Consider the following 26,094-nt stretch of genomic DNA (forward strand, 5'->3'; position numbering starts at 1 on the left):
CTGATCCTTCTATGCCATGATGTTCAGTCTCAACTACATTATTTAGACGGAAAAAAAAATAATATAAGAATTTATGCCACTGACCCAGGAAAAAAAAAATGTAGGAGTAAAAGCACTTGAGTTGCAGGAACCAAAGTCCAAGCGATTAAAAACTATGATAATTTTAAACATTCCATCACTCCTACTGTAAATAATGAGTACAATGTTTCCATTTTCAATATCTAGGTATATGAGTTCAATAATTGCATATAAAATATCAAATCTAGTATATGAAACTTTAATTTCGATTTAGAAGAGAGAGGTGGGAAAGAGAGAAACAAAATTGCAGGAAATGTCTTTCTTTTTGCTTTAACTTTTTCCTCACCTTTTACTTCCAAAGCTTATTTTTGTATATTTTGTCAACCAAAATATACAATAAAATTTAGCCAAAAGGAAAGTTTGTTATCTTACTGACACTACGTAATGCTTGCTCCTCTGGTACAATGTGCATCTTGGTTGATATCATATGCATTAGACATTTGTCCACGATGTCTGAACTCATGAAGGACAGAAACCATCAGTCTACCATATACTTCACTAATCCAAATGGAACTTCAGACTCTGTCCATAACAGGTGATACTAAATTTATACAATTATTGTAAAACATCACTTATAAAGTTATTTTGAATTAAAATATAAAAACAGATGTTCCGAAATTCCAACATAATTACTCAATATAGTATTAAGAAAAAATGTCAAGAAGGAAAAGTAATAACTAGTGTGAAAATCATACATCATGGCTTTTGCTTTGCAAAAATGTATTTTCACATATGTCTTATATTATATATATGTGTGTGTGTGTGTGTGTGTGTGTGTGTGTGTGTATGGTATACACATTTGTTTGTGTGTGTGTGTGTGTGAGTGTGTGTGTGTGTGTGTGTGTGTGCGTATGAAAAGCAAAATAACATTATATAAGACTATGGCATCAGCCCAAAGGCTCTAACATCTAAATTATGAGAGAAGAAAGTAAAATGAGCAATACTAATTGGTAGAGTCTTTAACAATGAAAATTTCAGTTCCTAGTTTTAAATTTAGTTCGCCAATTGATATGAACCCCAAGAATAAGTGAGTCATTCTCTTCTAGAGTATGAAAGATGTTTCCCAGCTGCCTTAACAATCCTTTAACAAAAGCTCCTGCATTTGAGCATCATTCTCTGGGCCAAAGTTGAACAAGTTTTTCTTGGGAGCAAAACTAAAAAGAGAAAGCAGAAAAGCCATAAAGAATCAAGTTCCAAGGAAGCCAAGGAATGTTTGTTTAGGATGTTGCTCATCTCCATCATCTGCCTGATTAAAACTTTTATTTCAAAAGCTGTCTAATTGCTATAAATATTTTTTCCCACTAACAAAAGACACTTAGTGGATAAAAGTACTTTTATATCAAATTTAATTTTCAAAATTCACATACTCCTGTTCTTTACCCATTAGGGCTTCTTGGGCGATTGCTAACGTTCACCGGAACCACATGAAGATCCTAACAGAGTACAAAGAGTCGATGTTGCTCTGATCTGAGCCATTGGAAGTCATCTTCGCTTCAATTAATTGACTTTGCCTTTATGAACTTAGGAATCTTTCAAGGGGGGCTGACATTTCACTCATCTGAAAACACTTGGAATGTGACAGGGGGAAGGGAGTAGAAGGAAATCAAAGAAGTTAGCCATTTTCCAGATGCAATGTATTTGTCTTCTTCTTTTTATTTTTAACAAGAAATTCTAGAGCACCTCCTGACATTTTAATTCTCTATGGATAGCACAGTAGCAAAAATGCTTAAGGCACAGAGTGTCAAGGCCAAACAGGCATGCATTTGAACATGCATAGGCCCACAAAACAAACATAAATTCCAATCTGTTACTCCTTTAATCGAAAAGTTACCCTTTATTTGCAAGATACGTTTGTATGCGATTGAATCAACATGATTTTAGTATAAAAGCAACAGCACGTTTACTAATGAGTTCTCAGTTTTAATCACAAAATTGCAGTCTGCCTGCTGGCCTCTTCAATTGAAAGTTGGATTTATAAATCCTGTCCAGTTGACTAGACTTTAAATCATACGCGAATACTTCAGTTGTCACCTTTAACCACATGGTTGCAAGAAACTGTGCCCAGATATCCATGCAAATACAGAGCAGTTCAGAAGGACTTTTTTTTCCGACTGAGTGGAAATTCACCAAAACATTGAAAGGTTAAAAGAAAAGAATCTTGAGGCTGCAACAGAGTGTATGACCATTGTGTCTTGGAGCCAAAGAATTGAAAATGGCATTAGCTCTCAAAGCCCCCTGTATCAATACTGCCTTTTTCCCCCCGGGGTGTTTCCTCGTTTATCAGGTATCACTTTACAAGGGATTTCTTGTTATACAGAACAAGCATAAATCAATCTATCACAGAAGGATTTGTTTAATACATTTATTCCTTTAAGAAGTTGCCTGACCATATTTCATTGACTTGTACAATAGGAAAAAAAAAAAAACCAAAAAACTTACTACTAAAACAGAGTCTGTGGAGGCTGGTGCATGGTAAACCTATTTAGTCCTTTCAGGGATCCATTCTTAGATTTAAATGTTAAATAATAACAACTATTCATGTAAGCTGGTCTCACCGTATATCTTGACCTTTAGCCCTTCCACACACAGCAGCTTATTGTGGTATCCTTTAAATACGAGAAATAAGAATGTTTTACTTTGCTATGAAAAGAAAAATAAAAGAGTACTGTATGTTACATGGCCCATGAAATATTGGCGGTGTGCTCCTTGGCCTTCATTCTCAGAACAGCGATACTGGAAGACCTCCTTTCAAACTCCGGCTTTGTTTCAAATGCGTGTCCGTTGGTAGCTCCAGTGAGAAGAGAGTCAGTGAAAAAATTATTGAGGGGCACGTGGCTGAACTGATTCTGGTGGTTCGAAAACCCCGTATAACTGGAATCTGTCCGAGGCGAGTGAGAGTAAGGTGTCATGCAGGAGGACGCGTCACGTGGTAGCATGCATGACGTAACCACAGAACCACCGCTAGCATTTCCTGCCCACAAATTGTTCTGGATCTGGAATATATAAAACAACAAAGATTACATTTACACATTCTCACTTTCACACTCTTATTTTCCTTACATTTACAAAGTTGGGTTCGTTAGTTAGTCGTTTTTGTTCCTATGAGGAGGCTCGTAATTTCCTTCTAAGGATTCAAATCAATAACGACAACAAAAACAACAAAAAACATTGAGAAGTTACTATTGTTTTTTACTATAATAGATCATCAGAGCTCACATACCTAGCCACAGAAAATACTCTCAACACAGGAAAGTTTCTTAGATGTTCTGTTTATAGCCATGATTTCAAGGTGCATATAGGATATTTAGTCATGAGCCATGGCTTCTACTAAATCTAAATATAATACTCATCTTTCTAGACACGATGATACAGTTGTGATTTTCTTTTTCAATTCTGAAGCAGGAGTCAGCACAGAAGGTTTTTTTGTGTTTGTTTTTTGTTTTTTGGGGTTTTTTTGGGGGGGGTTGTTGTTGCTGTTGGAAACCATTGCTGACTAAATTTAGGCAGTTTTGTCTGAAGTATTTTTAATTGAAATCATTCAGAAAATATTTTCCCTCTCATTGATTATGTCCTATATCTACCCTTCAATAAATTGCTGAGAGCCTGAAGAATACACACTTGAAACATTTATTCTACTAAGCATATAAGAAATAGTGAACTCAAAACAGACATGTGACATGTAAAATCTATAATCTTAAAGCATAAGCCATCACAAAATAATGGAAGCACAGATGAAAACTGAAAATGTTAGGAAGGGCCGAGTGAGCACAATTATTGTGCTACAGAATATTATATATATATGTGTGTGTGTGTGTGTGTGTGTGTGTGTGTGTGTGTGTGTGTATATGTATGTGTATATATACGTATATATACACATATGTATATATATATTTCTATTACTAAATTTCTAAAGAAAATAATTACACATGTTAATATCATTGAGCACAATTTTTTCATAGTACCATATTAAAGGAATACTAAGACGAATTTTAAATTTGAATTTTAAATAAAAGTATCTCAACTACAATAGACAAGCTAAATAAACAACAACAGCAATAATGATTATAATAATAATAACAGACCATAGGAATTACTGGAGTACACAGGAAACCCTGACAAGCAGAAGAGAGGACAAGAAAGACTGGAGACTGTGACCTGGAGCAGCAAGGCAGAGATGCAGCCTCGGGAGATGAATAAAGCAGACACATGGTTTGTTTTTTGTTTTGTTGTTGCTGCTGCTGTTGTCTGGGGGTGGCTTATGATCTTTCAGTTTTGCTGTCTGAGACAGAGACTGACCGTGTAGCCTGGATATACCTGGAACTTGCCACGTAGCCCAGGAAGTGTTCAAGTTCCCAATCCTTCTGCATCAGTCAACTGAGTACTGGGACTACCAAAATGTGCCACCACCCCAGGCACGTTGCTTTGGCAACCTGTGTATAGTATTTTTAACCTAAACATGGCTCCACTCTGTGTTGTCACCACATCTGGCTTTCTTTTTCTAAGTCGTGATAAAAAGTAGAATCTTCAATGGTTTGGACACATATGGATATCTTGTAATTTGCATATTCCAGGCTTCTGCATATAGCCTCTGATGTTTTCTTACAGAACCCAAGCTGAGTAACACTCTGTGACAGGCTATGTCTACTAATGATAGAACATTTAGTAAATCTAGCTTACACTGATAGAGACATTACTTTGTGTCTCAAAACAGGTTGGTATTCCTGTTTCCAAAACATGAAAGAAAATGTAACCTTTTTAAAACACTTTTTGGGGGATTTACATGAATAACAAAATACAAAAAAATTATTTCTGATTTGTTCTAAAATTAGTTCCCTATATAAAGATAAATTGTGTATATCTATGTAAATATAAATATAAATTCACAGAATGGACCAGTATACCAACATCTAGATGTATATAATTATTTGCATACATGATTAATTCTTAAGTCATTATGGGCTGTTTTGTTTTACTTTTGACTTACTCCTCTGCACACATTAAACGTCAGCCAAAATGATTGCTGGGTTATATATCTCAAACCAACAAGAGGGCTGTTAATGTCATTACTCCATCGAACTAGCTCTTCCAATGTAATCTGGATACTTTTCTCAACATTTAATCTAACATCATAAAACATCTCAAAAGCCACAGTAACATGCCTGAAAAGGAAAAGTAAACTTGTTTGCTTATTTAAAAAAAGAATAATGATAGGGAACATTACTTGCTTCTCCTCTTAAGGTATTTCCTAATTTATAATGTCATTAAAATTTATTATAGCCATCTATTATATTGCCTATGAATAGGTAACACAGCTAAATGAAAGGGCTTATGGGCAAAGAAATGATCCATAAAGTTAAATTAAGAAAATATTTAATTCTGAAAAGAATTAGCATTTATCTACTTGTAGATCTAAAAACAAAATCTGAAATCTATTACAGTGAAAAATTAAAGGGTAAATGATTTTGTTTTGTCATAAACTTATCTGGATCTGATCAAGCATATCAATATATTATTTGTGATAGAAAAAAAGGTTTCTGATAGATAAGGAGTATTTTCTGAGCAGACCAAATTGATAAAGGAAGTTACTCATAGCAATATTTTAGCTCGGATATGCAAATATTTTGAAGACTTTACATTTTTTTCCTTTTCCAGACACATTAATGTGGCTTTTGAGATGTATTATGATGTTTGATTGCATGTTGAGAAAAATATCAGGATTACATTAAAACAACTCTCAGAAACTTTCCCTAATACATTCTTTTATTGTACTATCTATCCTTCCTCAGTCCTATCCAAAATATGGCTTTTATTTAGAAAAAATATAACTTCAGAGGTTTAATAGTTTTCTGTAGCACAACTTCAGGTGAAAATTATATTATATATCTCAAGAAAATATGATTTTATTTTCTCTAAAATATTCCCTATGGACATTTATATATTTAATAAGGATGACTAGTGCCTAATATATGACAGTGTGAGTCTGTGAATTGCCTTCTTTAGTGGCATAAACTACAAACACTTTTATTTTAACCCACAAATACATGGATATTTTACTATTTGTAGAAGGTAAGTTTATAAAAGCAGAGACCTAAAAATTTTACCCAAGATTTAATAATCTGTAAGGTCAAATCTAACCCAAAGAAATCTAAAGAAATTCTAAGGGAATGTGGCTACTACCTTTATAAGTAAGTTATAATTGCTTATTTATTTATGCATACTCCCAACTTTATAGTTCATAGGCTGTACCATTTAATAGACTATCGAGTGATTATTGATTGTAACTATTTCCATATCCTACCCTACAAAAATAAATAATAAGATACCATAAAATATATTGATTGATTATAAAGCTACTAAGAATGTGAGATGTAAACAAATTAATTTCTTCAGGTATGGTTTTTTTAAAATGGGAACTAGATGAACTAATATATTTAATTGTGTTTATGGCTTTAAATCTAAATCACCACAGGTATAATCATAACAAAAATCAGATTCATATTCCTGTATCTTGTTATCCATACTTACATGCAGGGGTTTGTCATCCATACCTATTTTGCATCACAGATGCATTTTAAAGGTACTTACTGTTTAAGTGTATAGTATCAGCTCATGTGATCTATATTAAAATGATAGTGATAATTTACAGTGCTATTTTAAAAATCAACTGAAATGAGGAAGCCCTTCTTGAGTCCCACTTCCTAATCCCAACAGCTTTAATTTTATTCATTTCCTGTGGACTTAAGCTCTTCTTTTATAAGAATTCCATTCTTCCATTTATGTTCCATAAAATGACACAAACTTATTTTTTTACATATGGAAACCCTAACCTTTCATTTGGCAACTGTAACAATCCCCATATCTGTCTGTCTGTCTGTCTTCTTCTTCTCCTTCTTCTTCTTCTTCTTCTTCTTCTTCTTCTTCTTCTTCTTCTTCTTCTTCTTCTTCTTCTTCTTCTTCTTCTTCTTCTTCTTGTTATCATCTCTGGTCCTCTCAACCACTCCTCAAATGGCATGATGTTAGACTGCCTCATTGATTTTGTTCCTACAGACCCTCTTGACTTGTCAGTCACTTTCCCTGTAATCAACACGCAGCTTCTACAGTGGGTTCATTTTAAAACAAGTGTGATGTAACCACTGGAGGACACGTGAAGCTGCTATTATTGCTGGTAATCCCCTATTTTTAGCAGATTAGTGCTCAAAGACAGTATTTGATACAACATCTAAATCTACTACAGTCTAGGCAAGCCCTCTTCTTACCTAGGAATATGACAGCTCTATTAAAGTGTGTCCTGGAGTCCATAAGTTGCATCATCCATAATTGTGCATTGCTTCGTCAATGGCAAGCCTAAGAAACCCTTATCATCCCACACGTTAATAAAAAACGCTCCATGTTTTTATTAGTTTTGGAAGAAACAAATTATTTTACTCCTAAATAAGGCAGCATTGTTTTTGGACTGTTTCACAGACATGGCAATAGCCTGTAGCAAATGCTTATTTGAATGATTTGGGGGATCTCTAAAGTGCATAATATTCACATGTTGTATCACATGTTGTACAACTATAAAATTCCCTTGTGTGTATTTACTACACAGTGTGGGAAAAGGCTTTAAAACATTTTCAGAGTTCTAGGGAGGTGTTCAAAGCACTGTCCAGGAACTTAACCAAATGCCTCTCATCAGGAAGATTTGAAGCTCTGCTCAGCTACAACACTCTGTTTAATGTGTTCCAAATCAAATAGAAAACCTAACACATGTAATTGGAATTATTAAGAAAGTTGTTTAGCTTGATTCTTTAAGGAGAAACTAATTACACTCATTTGCTTCGAGACATTGAAAACATCAGAACAGAAGTGTGTGTGTGTGTGTGTGTGTAAATTTAATGTTTGCTATTTAATTTTTATGAAGCAACCATGTTCATATAGTACATTTTCCAGACATTTCTCACAGTTTCTTCATAGATTTCAAAGTGTGCATGACAGTTTGATCCATCAGTGCTTGATTTGTTTTCATTAACATTTTTTTATTAAATTCAAAATAACCCAGAAAAAAAGCTAAAATTTTCATTTGTTCATAAAGTGTACCTTATGCATAAAATCTATAATATAAAACAAATGCTTTAACTTTCATAGAATATGTTTAATACTAGCTACTCCCTTTTGGAGTCATATTAGCGTTAGATGTATTCATTCAAACCTGAGCAGTTATTAGTTTTATTCTTGTTGTTTTGTTGTTGCTGTTGTTTTGTGTTGTTTTGTTTTGTTTTGTTTTAAGACAGGGTCCTGCTTTTCAGCCTTGGCTGGCCTGGAAATTCTTAGGTATATTGAAGTTGGCCAATTCACAAAGATTCTGCCTCTGCCTCTGCCTCTGCCTCTGCCTCTCGCCTCCTGCCTCTCGCCTCCTGCCTCAGCCTCTGCCTCTGCCTCTGCCTCTGCCTCTGCCTCTGCCTCTGCCTCTGCCTCTGCCTCCTCTGCCTCTGCCTCCTCTGCCTCTGCCTCCTCTGCCTCTGCCTCCTCTGCCTCTGCCTCCTCTGCCTCTGCCTCTCTGCCTCTCTCTCTGCCTCTCTCTCTGCCTCTCTCTCTGCCTCTCTGCCTCTCTGCCTCTGCCTGCCTCTGCCTCCTGCCTCCTGCCTCTGCCTCCTGCCTCTGACTCTGCCTCTGCCTCTGCCTCTGCCTCTGACTCTGCCATGAATGTTTGTATTAAAAGCATGACCTACCGTACCTGGTAATTTTATTTATTTTTGAGCTGAATTTTATTATTTTTAATTATTTTTGAGACAAAAAAAGCCGACCATTTTTCTTCTTCTCTTTCCTTCCTTTAACAATTCCTATGTACCAGCCCTTGATATCTCTCAAATGCATGATGGGCGGGCTCTATTTATTTACTTATTTTTAATGCTTACACACACACATACTGTACTAAAGATATAACTAGAATTTTATTTTTTGTGATATTTTTTAAATAACTTGATTTTGTTTTTAGAAATCTATAATAACATGAGGAATAAAAATAGCATTAGACCCAGCAGGGCAGCATAATGAGACACTACATCAAAAACAGATACATTAATTAAGTTAAGTATGATACAGGTAAAATTTTAAATAAGAAGTTAGACAAAATTCTCAGAGTAATGAAAATGAAATTCAGGTTTTAATTCATCTGTTCTGGTAGACAAGCCAAACTTTATTTCCTATTGGGCTCTTCTCTATTCTTCCAAGAGATCATACACACACACACACACACACACACATATATATATATATGTGTGTGTGTGTGTGTGTGTGTGTGTGTGTGTGTGTGTATGTATATGTATATGTATGCTATTTATGCTAATATATTTGTGCTAACATGTATATGCTAATATCCCCTTTCATGTTTTTATGTATACTTGTGCTCTATTCAATTAACTGGTTTTTTTTATTTTTAAGGTATAAAAGAGATAAGATAAAATAATTAAATCTCATATTATAACAGTGCACACCTACTTATTTTAAGCATTGAGGAAAGGCCATGAGTCTTCATTCAATTACAATTTGAAACTTGCAAATCAGTATTATCGATATGATTTGTTGATCTCATGACACTATGGTTTCGGTTCTTGCTGTAGCATTTCATGACTGACCATACCAGAGTTATTTTATAAAGTAAGAAGATTAATTTTCTGATATACCAAATATAATTTTATAATTAATTACTTTAAAAGATATTGATTCACCTACTTTAAAATTTTTGAAAAGGAATACAATACATGATAAAGTGACTACACGTGCATTGGGTAAAATGGACTTAGTGACGTCTCTCTTCCCACAGAGTATACAAAACTCCCTTATATTTTAGGTAGTACAAGTGAGACAAAACAATGACTTTAAGCCTTTTACTGAAACGTTTTGTGAAAACATTTTCTTCATAAGAAAGTTATTGTGATGATTTCAATCTTATGGATCCAAACTTCCAGTTACCATGATTTGGTTGTCTTAGTTTAACCTGAAATGTGCAGTTAAAGGAATGTGATTTTTTTCCTTAAGCCCTTAATTAGTAATTTTCTCTCATTGGATAAAATTAAATGCTACAGTTTTAAAAGAGCAAGTAAATACTTTTTAAAAAGTAACTATTGATAACCAGAGGCTATAAGGATCATGGCCACTTACAGAGAGCTTGTTGTGTGCAAGTCACTGTCCTGAGGACTTTGCATAAACTACTTTATTCAGCACTCACAAATGTCATCTGAACTTTTATTCTCATATCCTAAGTGAGGAGAGATGTTCCTAGAAGTTAATTCACTTGCCAAAAATCTGAAAGTGATTAAGTGGTAAAGTCAGAGTTTGAATGCAAACCATTATGTTAACCCTCAGATGTCCTCACATCCCAGGCCTCAGCTCCCCAGGAATCACATAAGCAAGGGCTTTTATATTCAGAAATCAGTTTAACCCTCAGAATAAAGGAAAACAATTATTATCAGTTGTGGTTCTAGTGTCTCCTGCGTTAGCGCCAGAAATACTTCTAAGTTTGGAAATAAAGACTCCAGAGGAAGTCTTTATTACCAAAAGCACCTTGCTAGTACATAGCACAGTAAATATCCCTGTGGTCCAAATGGAGCCTGACGGTGTGAAAATAGCAAGCTTTTGTAGGAATAATGGTTGGTAGAAAATATTCACACCTGAACAGAAAATATTTCCTTCAAATATCATTTTAAATACTTTAATTTTCTCAATTATAAATAAATGAGTATCTAATGTTGATAGGTTCATGCTCACTTTTTAAGTCCAAGTCTAAAACCATTTAAGTCTCTAGTTAGTTGGGTCTTGTTTACGTGCAGAGGTGTGTGTGTAACTTAATATAAACATTTCCTAGCTTGTGATCTACCTACAGAGCAGAGGATTTAGTCTAAATGATTCACATATCCCTTATGCCTAAAGCAGTGAATAACATGAATTTGTCGATTAAAATATAAATAACATTGGAAAACCAATATGATAAAATGATGGAAATCCAGTCTATTATAGAAGGAAACAGGGGAGGGGTCAAGTACTTAAACTGAAAGGATTCCATCTGATAGAAACTGCAGAATCCATCGACTTTACTGATATTTTATTTTGGTTTAATAGTAAAAAATATTGAAGTAAATCAGTACTCTCCTTTACATCTGTTTACTTTTTAATAGTTTGTTTACTATTACTGTGATAGAGAGGTGATTGAAAAATGGGTCATATTTTTTAAAGACTACATTGAAGACCTATAGAGATCTTGCATACCACACAGTTCTCTGCCTCAGAGGGTTCTGATAGAGGGAGGACTTAAGAAGGTCAAGGACCAAGTATTGCATGGGTGGGGAATGGACTTATCATAGACAAGCAGAATTCACTCAAACAATGAGATGTATTAGAACAGTCATGTCCTGAGCAACAATTAATTTAGTTGGATCACGGTGGTACCTGATATGGTCGGCCAAAGCAATGGACTTTTAAGAGAAAAGCTTTGTTTTGTTTTTAACTATATGACTGTGTGTGTGTGTGTGTGTGTGTGTGTGTGTGTGCCTGTAAGCATGTGGACACAGGTGTCCAAATGAGTGGAGTTGTGAGTCTTCAGACCTGGAGCTTGGGAATCAACCTCAAGTTTTTACTAAGTGTAAGCTCCAGTCTTGAACTCACAGAGATCCGATGATCTCTGCCTCCTGAATGTTGGACTAGAGGTGTGTACCACCATGTCTAGCTTTAATGTATATGGAGTGGTTAGTTGCTTGGTTGTTTGGGTTGGTTGGTTGACTGACTGGGTGTTTTGGCTGGTTGCTTGTGTGGTTGAATAATGTTTCTTGAATCCCAGGTTGACCTTAAACTCATAAGTTAAAATGACCTTGAGCTCTTATTCATTTGGCTCAGCTGCTGAGTGCTAAGACTATAGGTACAGACCACATACTTAGTTTAAACTATCTTCGGCACATTTAAAAAAAAAAAGTGACCTTAATGTATGTGGCTCGAGAAATTATTCAGCTCATCTTGTTCATTTGCAACAAAAGACATGCACAATTGTTTAAAAATATATCTTATTATACTCTGGAAAGTTTCAACACTTTTGAAATATTCTATATTATTCCTCAATAAATTTTAAAATGGTAGAATTTTTTGATTTGCAAATCAAGAAAGTCACATTTTAACGTCAAAAGTGAGCATTTCCTTGTGTAAATTTGAAAGACAATATTGCAAAAATAGCTCTTGATGCCTAACCTCAGAGAATGTGAACTCAAGTGGGTCTGTGTCAATAAGGAAGAAATATAATAACTGGGTTTAAATAACACCTGGGTTGTTCACATTTACTGATATTTCTAGAGTAAAATTACTACTGCAAAGTAATGAAAGCCAGATGAAACATGTACTTAAAACATATTCCCAGCATTAATTACTGTTTATGTCCACTATAGACATCTCTCTGCAAGGTACAGTGATTTTCCATACTTCAAAATCTGTATTTTTAAATCCTTTCTGTTTTTCTTGTATTTCTGTGTATGCTTTTGCTTCCCTGCCAAATTGTTAATTCTTTATTTCTGCCCTGCCTCCAACATTTTCCAGTTTCCAACTTTTCTGCAGTTAATACTTTTCTTCCCGCTGTAATTAGTAACAGTACCAAATTCAATGTCTTATTGCTCTGAGTTGGAGGATGCTATTTCAGTGCCCATTTCTCCCGTTATGTTTCTATTTTCAGGCTGCATGGTAGAAAACATTTCCTTTAGGCTGAAACTTGGAGGACCTAATCTTGGCATATTTTTTTTCAAAGAAACTAAAAACAGTCTACTCTATACTTTTAAGTTGAAGGAAAATTCTTCCCTGGCTTTTGCCAACCTGTAGTGTGACATCTGCTTGATTTCAGAGTTCCTGACCAAAAAGAAATTTAAAAATCACTAATACAGAATAGTATGAAACTTTGTTACAATGTTAATTTTATAGGCATTTATCAACTTCACTGTCAAAATAAATTCAGCACAATTACTCTGTATTGCCATGCTTTAGTATATAGCCAATTTATTCAAATGTTCAAATCCCTTGGAATTTAAAAGAAATTATAAGATCGCCATAATTTATGAAAGTGAAAAAAATAACTCCCCAGTGTTCTCCTAGACATACCATGTTCTCTTCCTGTCTCAGCTGTTTTCCTGCCTTACCGTATTGTGTCCACTGATGCACAAAGCTTTAAGTTGAAGCAAGTCAATGACAAAAGGATGCTAGGAAAGGGGATGGCTAGTCACTGTTGGAGGCCCTCACGAAGATACTAATTGGTGCCAGACCCTATTCAAAATGTTTTACAGAACAGCAAATAAGAACGAGGAGCCAAAAAATAAATAAGGTAACCAACAGTCAGGAACACAAAATAGAAACTAGAAACAGGGATCCAAGGCTAAGGGATGAAGACAAGTAGCAGCATTCAAAATGAGGGAATCTCAGTCAAGACTGATGCAGGGAACTTACTAAGTGCAAATGCTTAAATTCTACTGGAAAGCAGTTCACAGTTTGGTGTCTTTCTCTTCTACAGTCTGCAGTTAGTAGCTTCAAAAGGATGTAAACATAGTCTCACTCTTCCGTTCCTTATTTTATTGCCTTGGTGTACATTCCCTGCTCCCCTGAAGTAAACTGTAGAGTCTAATAATGGAGCTCACCACAGAGACTGTTTTATAATTATGTTTCTGATAATACAAAGAGTGACACCTGTTCACTTGGAAAGACAGTTTATTGTATGAATTAGGGTCAGCCTTAAACCACTCTACAGAAGCAAAACAAAACACTCTCAGCAGGTGTGTGTGTGTGTGTGTGTGTGTGTGTGTGTATAAATGAAACAATCATAACTGAAGAAGAACACATTGTGAATTTTAGAGTAAGTAGGGGACTTGGGAAGAATTGTAGGAGGAGGCAGGGGTGAAGTGATATGATATATACTATATCATATAAAGTATTTGTGTCTGAAATTCTAATAAGTATTTAAATGATGTTTTCAAATAGAACTTGTTGAAAGTTAGGCAAAATCAACATGGTTAAATGTATACCTCCTATTCCTGTGCCTCATTTCCTTAATGTGAGAAATGGAGAAAATTATGGCCCCTTACATAAAGCTATTGTTTTTTGTTAAGTAAGTTATTATGTAACTTTGGATAGTACATAAGGGTCCTGCAGTAACAAAAACTGTAAGGTATGACAGTTTCTCTCCCCATGATGTTGTCAATTCAGAGGAGAAACATATTCAAAACATTTTGCTTTGAATTCAACTAAGTTACCCAAAAAATATGAGGTGAATAAAATTTCACTAGCTCTGTGACCATAAACAAGCAACAGATAGCCATGCTTTTAACCAGGTAGAAATATGGTTACTGCTTTTAGATAAATTTTATAGTATACAAGATATACTAATGGAAGCATGTGGCAATGATTCAAATCATTTCCAAAATACTGGCCTCTGGAAAAGGCTGATGCATTACAGTTGCTTATTGGCTGCCCTGTAAGACACCATGGATGTGTTCATAAGCCAATTCCTTAACATAACTAGGTTTGTTTTATTCTAAGTTTTAAAAGGAAGGAGCTGAACCTGGTACTGACCAACAATCTTTTTAATGTATAAAATTTCACAATAAATTTAAGTAATTATATACAAGCAAGAAGTTCCTCAAATCATTTTTAAGAGAAATTTTAAGGACAAAAGAATACTGGGAAAGAACATTATTAATGGGCTGGACTTACAGAGAGGGTGTGAGTTTACAGTGGAACGGAATGGCTATTCTCACATTTGGAGCCAAGGTGATCTTGATACAGAACCACTAAGGCACTTATTGAGAAGACATTTCACCTGTGTTTCTGCAGCAACGGCTTATAAAGCATGTACCAGTAAGTAACAAGGAATAAAACAATGCATAGCTTGCTCCAGAAAATTCCCATGTCCTTTATCAAGCATCAACAGTGCAGTTCTAACACCATTATTCCATATCAAGACAGATTTCTTAAGACGATAAATAAAACTCATGTGAGTATCACAAAGTGTAAAAATGGAGAAAGCCTTATTGATCAAAAAGAAAACAATGAAAAAAGTGAAATATCAACACATTTAAAGATGAAAAATATTTCTTACCTTAATTTTTAAAATTGGCTGTACAACCATGTAGTTTTAAATAGTGCTCTTTGAGAGAATGAGTGATATTAAATGTGAAAAAGGAAGTTGGCAGACGAATAAAGTTTTGAAGTAGAGTTGAGCATTTAAAGGCCACATTTAACCTCAGTAGTTTGCATGTTGCACGAAATTATGGCCACAAATTTTATGACAGGCAACATATTGTTTTAAATTAATGAAGCAAATAAGCTTGAATACTTAAAGTACACAATAAAATTAAGGCATATTATTAAATGCTATTTCTTTTTTTTTTCTCTTTTTCCTTTCTTTTTCTTTTTTTGCAATGTATAGCAAACCCAAAAGGCACAGACCATGAAATATTTTTCAGTGACTGACTCTGAAAGAAAATAATAAAAATAAATGAATAATTTAGTAGATAAAAATTTGTTAAACATGGAAAAAGTTTTCTGGAGACTAGACTTTCACTCCTTACTATTGCAGTTGGTGTAATAAAACCCTAAGCTCACTCTCTGAATCAAGCCACACCCACTGCCCTGCGAGAGCATTCTGTGTCATGGACCATACCTGTGGGTAGCTGTCCGTCCTTGGTAAGACTGATATGTCGTACGTGGCAGCGAAATGGCTTTTAGCTTGCTGTATTTGGCCGTATCGTTCTCTTTTTCTCCACTTGGCCCTTCGATTTTGAAACCAAACCTAGTGTATTGTATTGGGGAAAAAGGAGCATAATTTTAGCTGAAGAACATTACATAAAGCAGACTTGACATTCAAATTTTCAAGTCAGAAAGAAAAACAGAGCTAATAAAAATTAACAATTTAAAAAAACTGAATTTCTATACATCCAAACTGAATCCACGTGTTTTACTTTCTCTTGTATACTGATATCATGGTACATCAGTGAGGCAACATAACTTAACAGAAAGAACCAAACCAGCCTTCAGATAATCCATTTATGTATGTGTGTGAGTGTGTGTGTGTGAGTGAGTGTGTGTTTGTGTGTGTGTGTGTGTGTGTGTGTTTAAATATGTCTGTGTATTAATTTGTGGACATAAAACCAAAAAAAGGCAAATTTGTAAATATAATCATCCTGTTGTCATGGTTACTCACTCATCCTCTAGGTGGATACAATGAGCCAGATAGACAATATGGTACCATACTCTCTTCCAGCCAATTCATAACACAATTATCACCCTTGTCTATACACAAATTATCTTTAAAAGGTGTAATAAGCCGAAGACTCTTCTGAATCATATTTAAACTTAAAGAATGCTATAAAAATTAAAAATTTGTATTTTATCTAAAATCGCTGACAGCCATAATACCTTGATTCTTTACAAACTGCAAATTAAGATTATATATCTGTCATAAGACTTGACAGGGAAAGTTCTACTTGACGCTAAGCTGTGGTTTTAAAGCACATAACTGCACTCATTACGTACAGTGAAAAATCGCTTATAAATAGTTAAGTAAGGGAGCAGATAGCACCAAGTGTCATGAATGCCTGAGTCAGTATGCCTCTCTCAGCTCATTAGCCTTTCTTTCATGATTTCCCTAATTATATCTTAGAAATCCTGGTCCATAGAACTATATCCCTAAAGGGGGGGGGGATCTTCATCCTTGCTTGCTCTTGAATTTTTTTTTCATTCTCATATTGCAGTATTTTAAAAGGAGAAACAGAATATTATATTTGACATGGAAGCTTTGATATATTTGAATAAGCACCACCTGGGCAGCATTCAGAAATCGCTCACTCCTCTTTACACAACTCTATGCAGATTAGAAATTAAGAATGAATAAATATGCATTGCAGAAATCTTTTCATTAAACTTTACTTGAAATTTGTGGATACATTTTCAATAGTAAATCCTAATTTTGTATATTTTATGTTACCACAACTTTTGCTGCTTACAGTTCACGGCCTACACATATATAACAATTTTAGTATTGTTTTTTGTAGAGTTTTCTGAAATTAAAGCAAGACGTTAAGAAACTATCTGTTATCATTCTCAAGTTAAATTACTAGTATCAAATATTGGTCCTGGTTTCCAGGAATGGAGACATCAACAGAACACATATTTTCCTATATTCTACACAGAGAGGCACAAAGAATATTCTGGAAATCATGTCTTTTTTTAAATAGGTGTGAATTTCTGCCCTTCTGTAGAGCGCATGAAAGAGAACAACATGAGTTAAAATGGATCAGGTTGCTCTCTCTGAGTGTCCTCGAACAGATATGAATCTGCACTGAAGCGGGAACATGGATGGAACAGCTGATTCATCTGCATGTAAACATATTTTTCTATGGTTACAAGTATAACTAATTTAAATAATAGTCACAGGACAGAAAACACATGCAGACCTGGTGTTAATACGAGACAAGTCTTGCCTTCTTAGTGTGAACTTTCTATGTTATTATTTTGCTGAACTGTGATAGGATTTCCATTTGTTTCAGTAAAGTCAAGCACAACCTGCTGCCTGTCATCCCAAGTCACTGTGTGTGGTCAGTGATGACAAGCGGACCTTACAAGCAAACTAACTATTAACAAAAGGAAAGAAAACACAATTTATACATCTTTCCATCATAAGCGTGTATGGAAGAGGGAATTCAATACTTTCCCACTTAAAGCAAAGCAATAAAAGTAAATGAAAAAAGTCCTTTCTTTTGATTTATTACTGTCTTTCAAATTAGTACTTATTACTTGACAACTAATAAAGTGTAATTTTAAAATATCAGCTCTACTTACAAGAAAATACTGCTGAGAAAGCATGCAACATTTTATCTAGATCTTTTTCTTTTTAGTTTTTTTAAAGAAATTAAATTCATTGAATTATAATTATTTGACTAAACAATTTCTAAATATAACCAAGGGCATGCAAAATTACTTAAACTGCATTATTAATATTTATGCTGAAAAATATGTATAATTACCTAGATCTTTAAAACTAAAATGCAGTATTACGTGCTGAAGTGGTTGGGCCTAAAGAAAACTCTAAATGAGCCATTCTATGTATCTTAAATCTTATTAGTAAAAATAACATATGATATATAATATATAGATACATATATATATAGTTTGTGCTCTTATTTTATTTTCCATTACAATAATTCCAACTAAAATAAAGCTATAGACCTATGGGATAGTATATAAATAATTTGCATATAACTGGTATATAATCTAAAATAAAATATGAATAGTTGAAAATAAAACAAAAAATAAATTAAATATATGTATTTATAAAGTAAGGATAAGTTTAAGGTTTTATTTTTAAATCACATGTATGTTAATTCTGGGGTTTTTTTTTTTAATGACTTCATTATTAACCTTCTGAAATACCTCCTGTCCCTATACTTAGTAAGTTTTCAAAATTTTTGCAAGTATAAAGAAATTTTTATTGGCCAATTTCCTCACATGTTACTTTGGTACAAGTCTTAGCTGAGAATGCTTCTTCCTTTTTGACAAAATACAAGTATTTAATTATTCTAACATTATCCCACCCTGAAAAGCCCTGCCTTTTGGTGCCTACCTGGACCCTGGCCTCAGTGAGCTCCGTTCTCAGGGCAAGTTGTTCTCTGACATATACATCTGGGTAATGGGTTTTCTGGAAAACTTTCTCCAGTTCCTCCAGCTGCAAACTGGTAAAGGTAGTTCGGTGTCTCCTCTTTTTGCTGCTGGATACATTGCTGTCACATTTGTCCCCAAGTTCATCCAGTTCGCTCTTCTCTGGCATCCCTTTCACGGGAGACATCCTGAGATTGTTGCAGTTATCCATTGCTCTATTCAGCTCGGTGTGAAGGGGCTGTCCTTCCACTTTGGTGATTCCATAGTTCACTGTACTCGGGAAGGAAAACAGCGATACTCAGGGTGGTGAAACATACTTTGATGAAGCAATTAGTGTGAAATAATTTAGAGCATCAGAAAATAATAACAGCTAATGATTTATTTTGCCAGTATTAATTCTATCATCACATGATGTGCAATGCATTATTAATTCACTGTGGATCGGATTTAAAAAGAGTTCTAAACGTGTACGTGAACTCAGGACTTGTCAAAGTCCACAGATCTATTTTATATGGCTAATGTACTGTTTATGCATATAGTTTATAATCAAATTAAAATAGTCAAGGGAAAATTTGCTCCAGACTTAAAAAAAATCTAAACAGCCATGACTTTTTAAATATGGATGTACAAAACTTATAGCATATACATCTTTTTACATATGACAAAATTAAAGTCCTTCTGGTCTTCAGAAAAAATTTACTTCAAATTTAAATAGTATCTCTCTCCCAGTACCACCCACATCTTACAAAACAAAGCTGTGCAGAGACTGCAATGAGGTATGAATCCATTACATTGTACACATTCTAGTTCAATGAGTTAGTCGTGACTGAATTTAAGTTTTCTTCAGAAAGAGATCTACTATTTTTTTAATCCTTATCAAGTTCTGAAAGTACCTTTTACTAGAAAAGTATAAGATTTAAATACATTTCTTTACATTAAAAACGACTTCCATTCCTTGAAGACTTTATACTTCCGTTTAACTAGTGCATAGTTAGGACAATATATATATATATATATATATATATATATATATATATATATATATATATATATTGTTTACTCTAGGTACGCTTAGAAATGAAAAGCACAAAAATACAAAAATAAACAAGATAAAATTTAAAACAACAGTTTGCATTCTGTCAAGAGTTATGTCAATTTTAATAATTTACTTGAGATCGGAGTTCAAGCTTGCAGCATGACAGGAAACATATATTGCATCATAAAAATTTACAGACAGATACAACGAACATAAGGAAATAGTGCAGTTTGGGCTTGTGTTGTTGTTGTTGTTGTCGTTGTTTTGTAAGAAAAACAAAGTTAACCCAACCAGAAGAGTGATTTCCCAGGACTCATCTATTCTTATTTGCTTCTTTAAAAGAGGGTGGGGGGTGGTGGGGGGGAGGGGGATTCCTCTTAACTGTTTGAAGAACCTTTTTATGTGTTCCACGAATACATTGAATTTTATTGTCTACATAACATATATTGCACATCGATTTTATGCAAAGGAGGATGTGCTGTAAAAATAAATATGAAGACAGCTATGACTGATCAACAATAAGGTTTTGTCTTCGCAGACAAGAGTTAAAACCCGGGAACTGCGGCAATTAGAGGGGGGAGGGGAAGCCGCAAAGACGCTGGGGGCAGGACTGGAGAAAGACCGCTTTTTCTTCAACGTAGCCGATAACCATCCTTGTTCATTTTATTCCATATTTTCCAGTTAAAAATTCTTCCCAACAGGGTGATGAACATTTAAAAGTAAATGAAGCACTCCAAACCAATCACCATTCCTCTTTTCCTTTTCCCCGACAATTTAAAGCACGGTGGGGTTTCTCTAGCAGTTAACGCAGGCCACTACAAAACCATTTGTAAAAATCCTGTCAGTTCAAATAACTTCAGGCACGCATCTAAGAGAGCCGAAAACACTTAACACCACCGAAATGAAGCCAGGAAGCCAAAAAGTTCTTGTATGTAATATTGGTTGTTCCAGTCTTTCCAAATAAACGATTGAAATCCACTAAAAAAAAAACACGGGCATTTATTATGTGCATTTTTTGTTCTAACCGGCCAAGTCAAAAGTCGCCCTCTGCACTGAATAAAACGAGTAGAATGTGAGATTCGTTTAAAATCTGTATAGAGTGTTGTGCGAATCAGCTCCCGAAAGTGAAAAGGTCTTGCCAGATTTTTGAACCTCCATTAAAATAGGGGGCGGTGGCTTGTTGTAAATATTTCACACTTAATTCGTTTGTTGTTTTAAAGCGCCCCGCTTCTTTCCTTGCCATTTAAGGGCGGCGTATACACCATGATAAGGAAAAGTCCTCTTAGAATCATAAACCTGTTTTAACTGTCGGGATGTGAAATGATAGGGATTGCACTGGGCTACAAGATAGAAAAAGATAGATGGTTTGTTTTGATAACATTTTGACTTGGAGATAGTCTGGCATTCAGAGTTGAAGATTCTGTCCAGAAACACTCCGAAAGGCTCCTTAGGTGACATTTTATGTGGAAGAAGAAAAACAGACAATGCAGAATCCCCAAGTGAGTGGTTTTTATCCGGAATGCTTTGCCCAAAAGCTAAAATGATTAGGTTTTTTACCAAAATGTATGTTTGCTCATCACAAACGCAATAAAGAAGTAAAGAAAATCGGCAGAAACTTAAGTTCACACAAGCTAATATATATATAGCAACAGAGAAATACAATAAAAATGTCGTCACTCCTAGGACATTAAAAACGGTTTCGTAGCTTCCCACTCATGCACACATAAAAGAGCTCAAAGATTTTGGTTTTCCTGACCACTATGACATCTAGTGATGGATTTCACATCCCCGAGCCCCGGCATCCTGGAGGGTTCACAGCGGTGGTGCGGTATTTTAACTCAATTATGACTTATTTGGAGTCCTGTTAACCTACACTGTGATCCTGGTCAGATCCTTCTTGTCCAGTTGTGAACTCTATCCGAAAGTGAAATAGAATCCGGCAGGATTTAGCTCTGGACCCCGGCCGGTTGCGGGAGTCCCAGAGTGCGCGGCGCCCGGTCCCCAGCAATCTGGATTCCTCTTGCCACATTTCTTTACTTCGACCCGCACCGTACCTCACTTCGGGGAAGGATGGCTGAGACTGGGGCTCAGTTTGGAGCCCTGGTCAGGCCGCTAGGGAGTAGGGATTAGGATGGGGTTGGGGGCTGGAGGTCAGCCGGGGTGCTGGTGACTTACCGCTGCTGTCCTGACAGGGCGAAGTCCTGTCCAGGCGCACGTGATGCTCCGCTCGCGGCAGCGGCCCGAAGGCCTGCACGCATTTGCCAGCCGTCGCTTTGCCGTAAAAGGACTCATTGTCCAGCGTCTCCATAACGTGCTCCAACGCGCCTCCTGTGCCCATGTAAAAGTCACTGTTTTTACTTGGCGGGCTCTTCAGGGCAAACTTCTCGCTCAGAAACTCCATAATCCTGGAAAGGCTGTCCGCGAGCTCTCCGGGGCGTGCGGAGGCTGGAGGGCGCGGAGGGAGGAGGGAGCAGTGGGCGGGAGTAGGGAGGGTCAGAGAGGAGGGAAAGGGGAAGCGAGACCTGCGACGCCAGGAGCTGCCCAGCTCCCAGACTCTTAATACGTCCCGGCTGCAGAAGGGGCACCCGAAGTTGCTTTTATATCTTGAAACTCAGCTGGGCTCCTCCGGCAACCTCCCAGTCCTAATGAATATGAAAATAGGCAAGGACTAACTCCACCCCAGGCCCCCTCCTCCCCCACCCCACCCCCATCTTCCCTCCTTACCCAGGGTAGGGCGCGTCCCCGGCCTAGTTCAGACAGACAGTTCCATTTCAGACAAATGCCAGGAGAGACAAGGACACCCAGAATCGTAGTCGCCTCGACAGTGGGACTGGCATTGCCGAGGAGCCTGGTGAGAACGCAGAGCGGTTAACGCTCCACTCCCAGAGGCCTTGCCGGGCCATCTCCCCCACCCCCGCTACCCCCCACCCCCACTCCCCCAACACCCGCTGTACACCCCGCCCCCACCCCAGCCACTCACTCCCAGAAGATTTAGAGGCATCTTAAGAACTTGAAAGGAAGTATTGCTCTAAAGAGCTTTTATTTCATCCGTAAATCGTTTACATGGAAGATCCACATTAATCTGAGCCCAAGACGCCGGATACAGCGGCGGCTGTTAACCGGCTTGCTGGAGGTAAAGGGGCCGAGGTTGCCTCTAACCTAAAAGGCTGGCGTCGTGGCGGCCGCAGCGCTCTCCCTTACAAGGCCCTGGCCTTCTCGTTTGCTGTCGGATGCACCGGAGTAAGGATGCAGTGGCATCTAACGGAATGGAAGGTTGAGGGAGAGTCTTTGAATATTTGATTTTACCAATACCAAACAATAACCACCTCATTCTTGGTCCACACGAATCATTAGGACAAAATGTATTGTTGTTGTTGTTGTTATTATTATTACTATTATTGAAAATTCATAGAGACAAGTGGCCCTGAAACCCCTTTCTTAGTGGAGGTCAGAGGAACTCATCACGCAAAACAGCGTTGGGAGATGAATGCGGTCAGAGTGTTTTAACAAAAGTTGTACTATATACAGGTTTCAAGAGTTGGGGCGGTGCCTTCGAAAAGAGTGTTGCAGAAGCTAGTGGCTCCGCGGACTGGGGTTGGACTCACAGTTGCGGACCCAAAACCCTTCCTTGGTCCAGCTGACCGGGATGCTAGCGAAGGTAAAACGGCGCTTTGGAGATGAAAACCATTCTGCTTGGCCTTGTGCCCCACTTCAGCTTCTGAGGAGCCCGAGGCGTCTGAGGCGGGGGAGGGAAAAAAAAGAGTTCCTTGCCTTGGGCACACTCAAGAAGCCATTTGCAATAGATCAGCCAAGCTTGCAAATTTGGTGAAACTCCCCTACAAATTATGGACAAGGGAGGTCTCTGCCCACCGATCCTGACATAACCTTCCTCTCTCACCACAGAGGCCTTCCACAGCGGCTGCCCCTTTTCTCCGGGTTACGTTGGCAATTACAGCAGAGCCTTAGTCACTTCGGGTAACCTCGCCGCTGCGGGTGGCCTAGCCCTTTTCAGTCGGGTGTCTGTCCGCCAAGGTTCGGAAATTTCCACATTCTTCTTCGTCCTCGATCCACAGGTGGGACCCTCATTGACGCCCGACCTGGACACAGCTTGCGAGCAAAGATCCCAGGCACAATGTTCTGCACAACTGTTGCTTAGCACTGCCCCAAAGGCGGGGCTGCCAGTGAAAAATGAAGATTCCATCCGACAGGACCTGAGAAAAAGTGTCAGGAGCAGCAGCCATGTTCACCCGGTTCACCACATTTCCTCCCCAAGAACGGACCCTTTGCTGAGCTACCACCAATTGACACCGTTTTGCCTTTTAACGGGTTCTATGATATTTTTAATTGTTTTCTCCGGAGCCTTGAGATAGCACCATCAACAATGAACTGACGAACTTCCAAGAGTGCGGGGGGGGGGGGGGGGGAGGTTAAAGAAAAGCAGGGACTGTCCTGGGCTCTAGCGGAAGGGGAGTCAGGGCTCTAAGATGGGCATTCTCCGAAGTGCGAGGCGTTGCTTGCTCCACCTTCTCTGGGGTGGCCTGCAAGTGGGGAGGAAAAACCCAGGAAATGTGTGCATCAAGTTTGCTTACAAAGAGAGAAGCTGTATTCTTCTTGACCCTTTATCAGATTGTTCCTGGTGGAAGGTAGACTGAGTTGAGTTGGCCACTCATTCCTTGTTAGCTTGGTCAGTTTGCAGGATCTCCCTTTTAAATCTATCTTACCTCTAAATATTCTGAAAGTCTGCTTTGCCCTAATAAACGCGAGAAAGAGGAAAGAAACAAACAACCTTTGATGGGTCTTTCAAATATTCACAGCGGCAAGCGCTCCTATGACTGATGAAGAACTATGCAGAGAATTCTCAGTTATAAACGTAGCTATGTCATGGAGCTTTGTCTGTCTGTTTATAAATATGCGTTTTAGGAGCCCCAAATTCCCTGAAAAACATTCGGTGTCTTTTAAATCAAAGACATATGATACAAGCTCTCCAGCACTTGTATACCAATAGACTAGGTCCGATTTAGGGGGAAACTTCTGTGTAGTCCGGGTCAACTGCAGCTTCGGAAGCCTTTTCCACCCCATTACCCAAACCCACTTTTGACCGAAGTGGTTTCAGGGGTGGGGTCCAAGGTGTCACCCACCCACTTCAGATCCCGGAAACCTCCTGAAAATTCAAATCTATTACACGGAACCCCCTTGCGTTTTGTGACATGTAACCACATGAGCCCATAACAGAGGCAACAGTTAATGGCAAACTCCCATAACGAATGCATAATCTGCAGGTTTTGGCAAGAAGCTGGGTCTTTGGTTGCCAAGAGTTGCATTAAATAAATTTTGAGGGGTTGAGATAGAGTTTATAGCAATGACACAGCCCTAGCCAGTTGAGCATTAATATTAAATTTAGGATACTAATTAAGGCAATAATAATTGAATGGTTTCTGGAAATCACAAAGAAGTGGAATCGACTGGGAGGTCACTGCACCTGGGCTGCGCTGGCCTGATGTTTTGGGACATAACACCAAATATAGACTGAAATACTTGGATAAGTGCTCTCCTATATATGTAGAACCAGCATGCCACCCACTCAGTTTTTAAAATTAGCTGCTACTTCTAGTTTTTGCACCATCCTAACCCTTCCTGATTTTTAACCACCTAAAGTAAGCGGTCAACTGGGAAGGGGGAAGAACCAGTTAAGTATGAAGTAAGGTGGCTTTTTTTTTCCCTCTCAGCCCCAGCCTGTTATTTCAAGCTTCCCACTTCACTTAACAGTTCTGCACATACTTTGCACTTCACAAACCTTGTGATCTAAAGTCAGGATTCTCTTCCTTCTTTTTACTTAACCCAATCTGTCAAAACTTTTTCTTATCTGCTTTTTTTTTTCACGTTTGAATTTTGAGGGTAGTGTATCCACAGAGATTAAGGGACATTTCTTTTTTTTTAAGCCTGAAAGCATGCCGGACATCTCAGGATTCCAGCCCTCTGGGATCCCTGGGAGTTTCATAGCCTTTGCAGGAGTCTCAGCACCTGCAGAGGACTTCAGGGTGGAGGACCAAGAGATCTGGAGAGGGGTAGGAGGAGTCTTTGGGCTAAGGCCTTGGCTGTTTGCTCCTCTGGTGATTAAGATCTGTCTGGTCGGCTAAAGCATTCCTCTGCTTACAAACACGGAGAGGGAATTTCGTGGAGAAGATTGCTCCCTTCGCATGTCACACCTAATATTGTTCCTGCAGCTGGCAGTCTCCCATACAGACATGTGATTTGGGTGTTTTTGAAGTTTTGCTTGCTTTCCCTTTAAGGAATGAATATCAAAATAAAATCAAGAGCTAAAGCTA

At 37.3% G+C, this 26,094-nt stretch overlaps 2 protein-coding genes across 3 annotated transcripts; one reads left to right on the forward strand and one right to left on the reverse strand.

Moving 5' to 3' along the window:
• Positions 1 to 1,409: 1,409 nt before the first annotated feature.
• Alx1 (ALX homeobox 1) lies at positions 1,410 to 23,112 on the reverse strand. Of its 2 annotated transcripts, XM_006513529.3 has the most exons (6): positions 22,928 to 23,112; positions 22,493 to 22,616; positions 21,944 to 22,410; positions 18,698 to 19,002; positions 15,740 to 15,868; positions 1,696 to 3,071 (listed from the first exon to the last, which is right to left on the reverse strand). In XM_006513529.3, exons 3-6 carry the CDS (start codon positions 22,167 to 22,169, stop codon positions 2,751 to 2,753), a joined length of 981 nt encoding a protein of 326 aa, XP_006513592.1. In that variant the 5' UTR covers positions 22,170 to 22,410; positions 22,493 to 22,616; positions 22,928 to 23,112; the 3' UTR covers positions 1,696 to 2,750. The 2 variants fall into 2 exon arrangements, with proteins under 2 accessions (NP_766141.1, XP_006513592.1); NM_172553.4 differs by lacking the exons at positions 22,493 to 22,616; positions 22,928 to 23,112 and having other exon boundaries at positions 1,410 to 3,071; positions 21,944 to 22,340.
• Positions 22,548 to 26,094, forward strand: Gm34298 (predicted gene, 34298). The gene is made up of 4 exons (XM_006514426.1): positions 22,548 to 22,619; positions 22,764 to 22,901; positions 23,297 to 23,426; positions 23,672 to 26,094. The coding sequence occupies exons 1-4, from the start codon at positions 22,548 to 22,550 to the stop codon at positions 24,136 to 24,138; spliced, it is 807 nt and encodes a 268-aa protein (XP_006514489.1). The 3' UTR covers positions 24,139 to 26,094.

Source organism: Mus musculus, chromosome 10, assembly GCF_000001635.26.
Source record: "Mus musculus strain C57BL/6J chromosome 10, GRCm38.p6 C57BL/6J".
NCBI classification, from domain to species: domain Eukaryota; kingdom Metazoa; phylum Chordata; class Mammalia; order Rodentia; family Muridae; genus Mus; species Mus musculus.

Bases quoted from the DNA above. Each gene is read 5' to 3' on its own strand.
- Gm34298 (XM_006514426.1), top strand. From the start codon at position 22,548: ATGCCAGGAGAGACAAGGACACCCAGAATCGTAGTCGCCTCGACAGTG. The intron at 22,620-22,763 runs GTGAGAACGCAG...CAGAAGATTTAG, and splicing joins TGGCATTGCCGAGGAGCCTG to AGGCATCTTAAGAACTTGAA. The intron at 23,427-23,671 runs GTAAAACGGCGC...CTCTCACCACAG, and splicing joins TGACCGGGATGCTAGCGAAG to AGGCCTTCCACAGCGGCTGC.
- Alx1 (NM_172553.4), bottom strand. From the start codon at position 22,169: ATGGAGTTTCTGAGCGAGAAGTTTGCCCTGAAGAGCCCGCCAAGTAAA. The intron at 19,003-21,943 runs GTAAGTCACCAG...TCCCGAGTACAG, and splicing joins GCCCTGTCAGGACAGCAGCG to TGAACTATGGAATCACCAAA. The intron at 3,072-15,739 runs GTATGGTCCATG...TATATATTCCAG, and splicing joins GGACGGACAGCTACCCACAG to ATCCAGAACAATTTGTGGGC.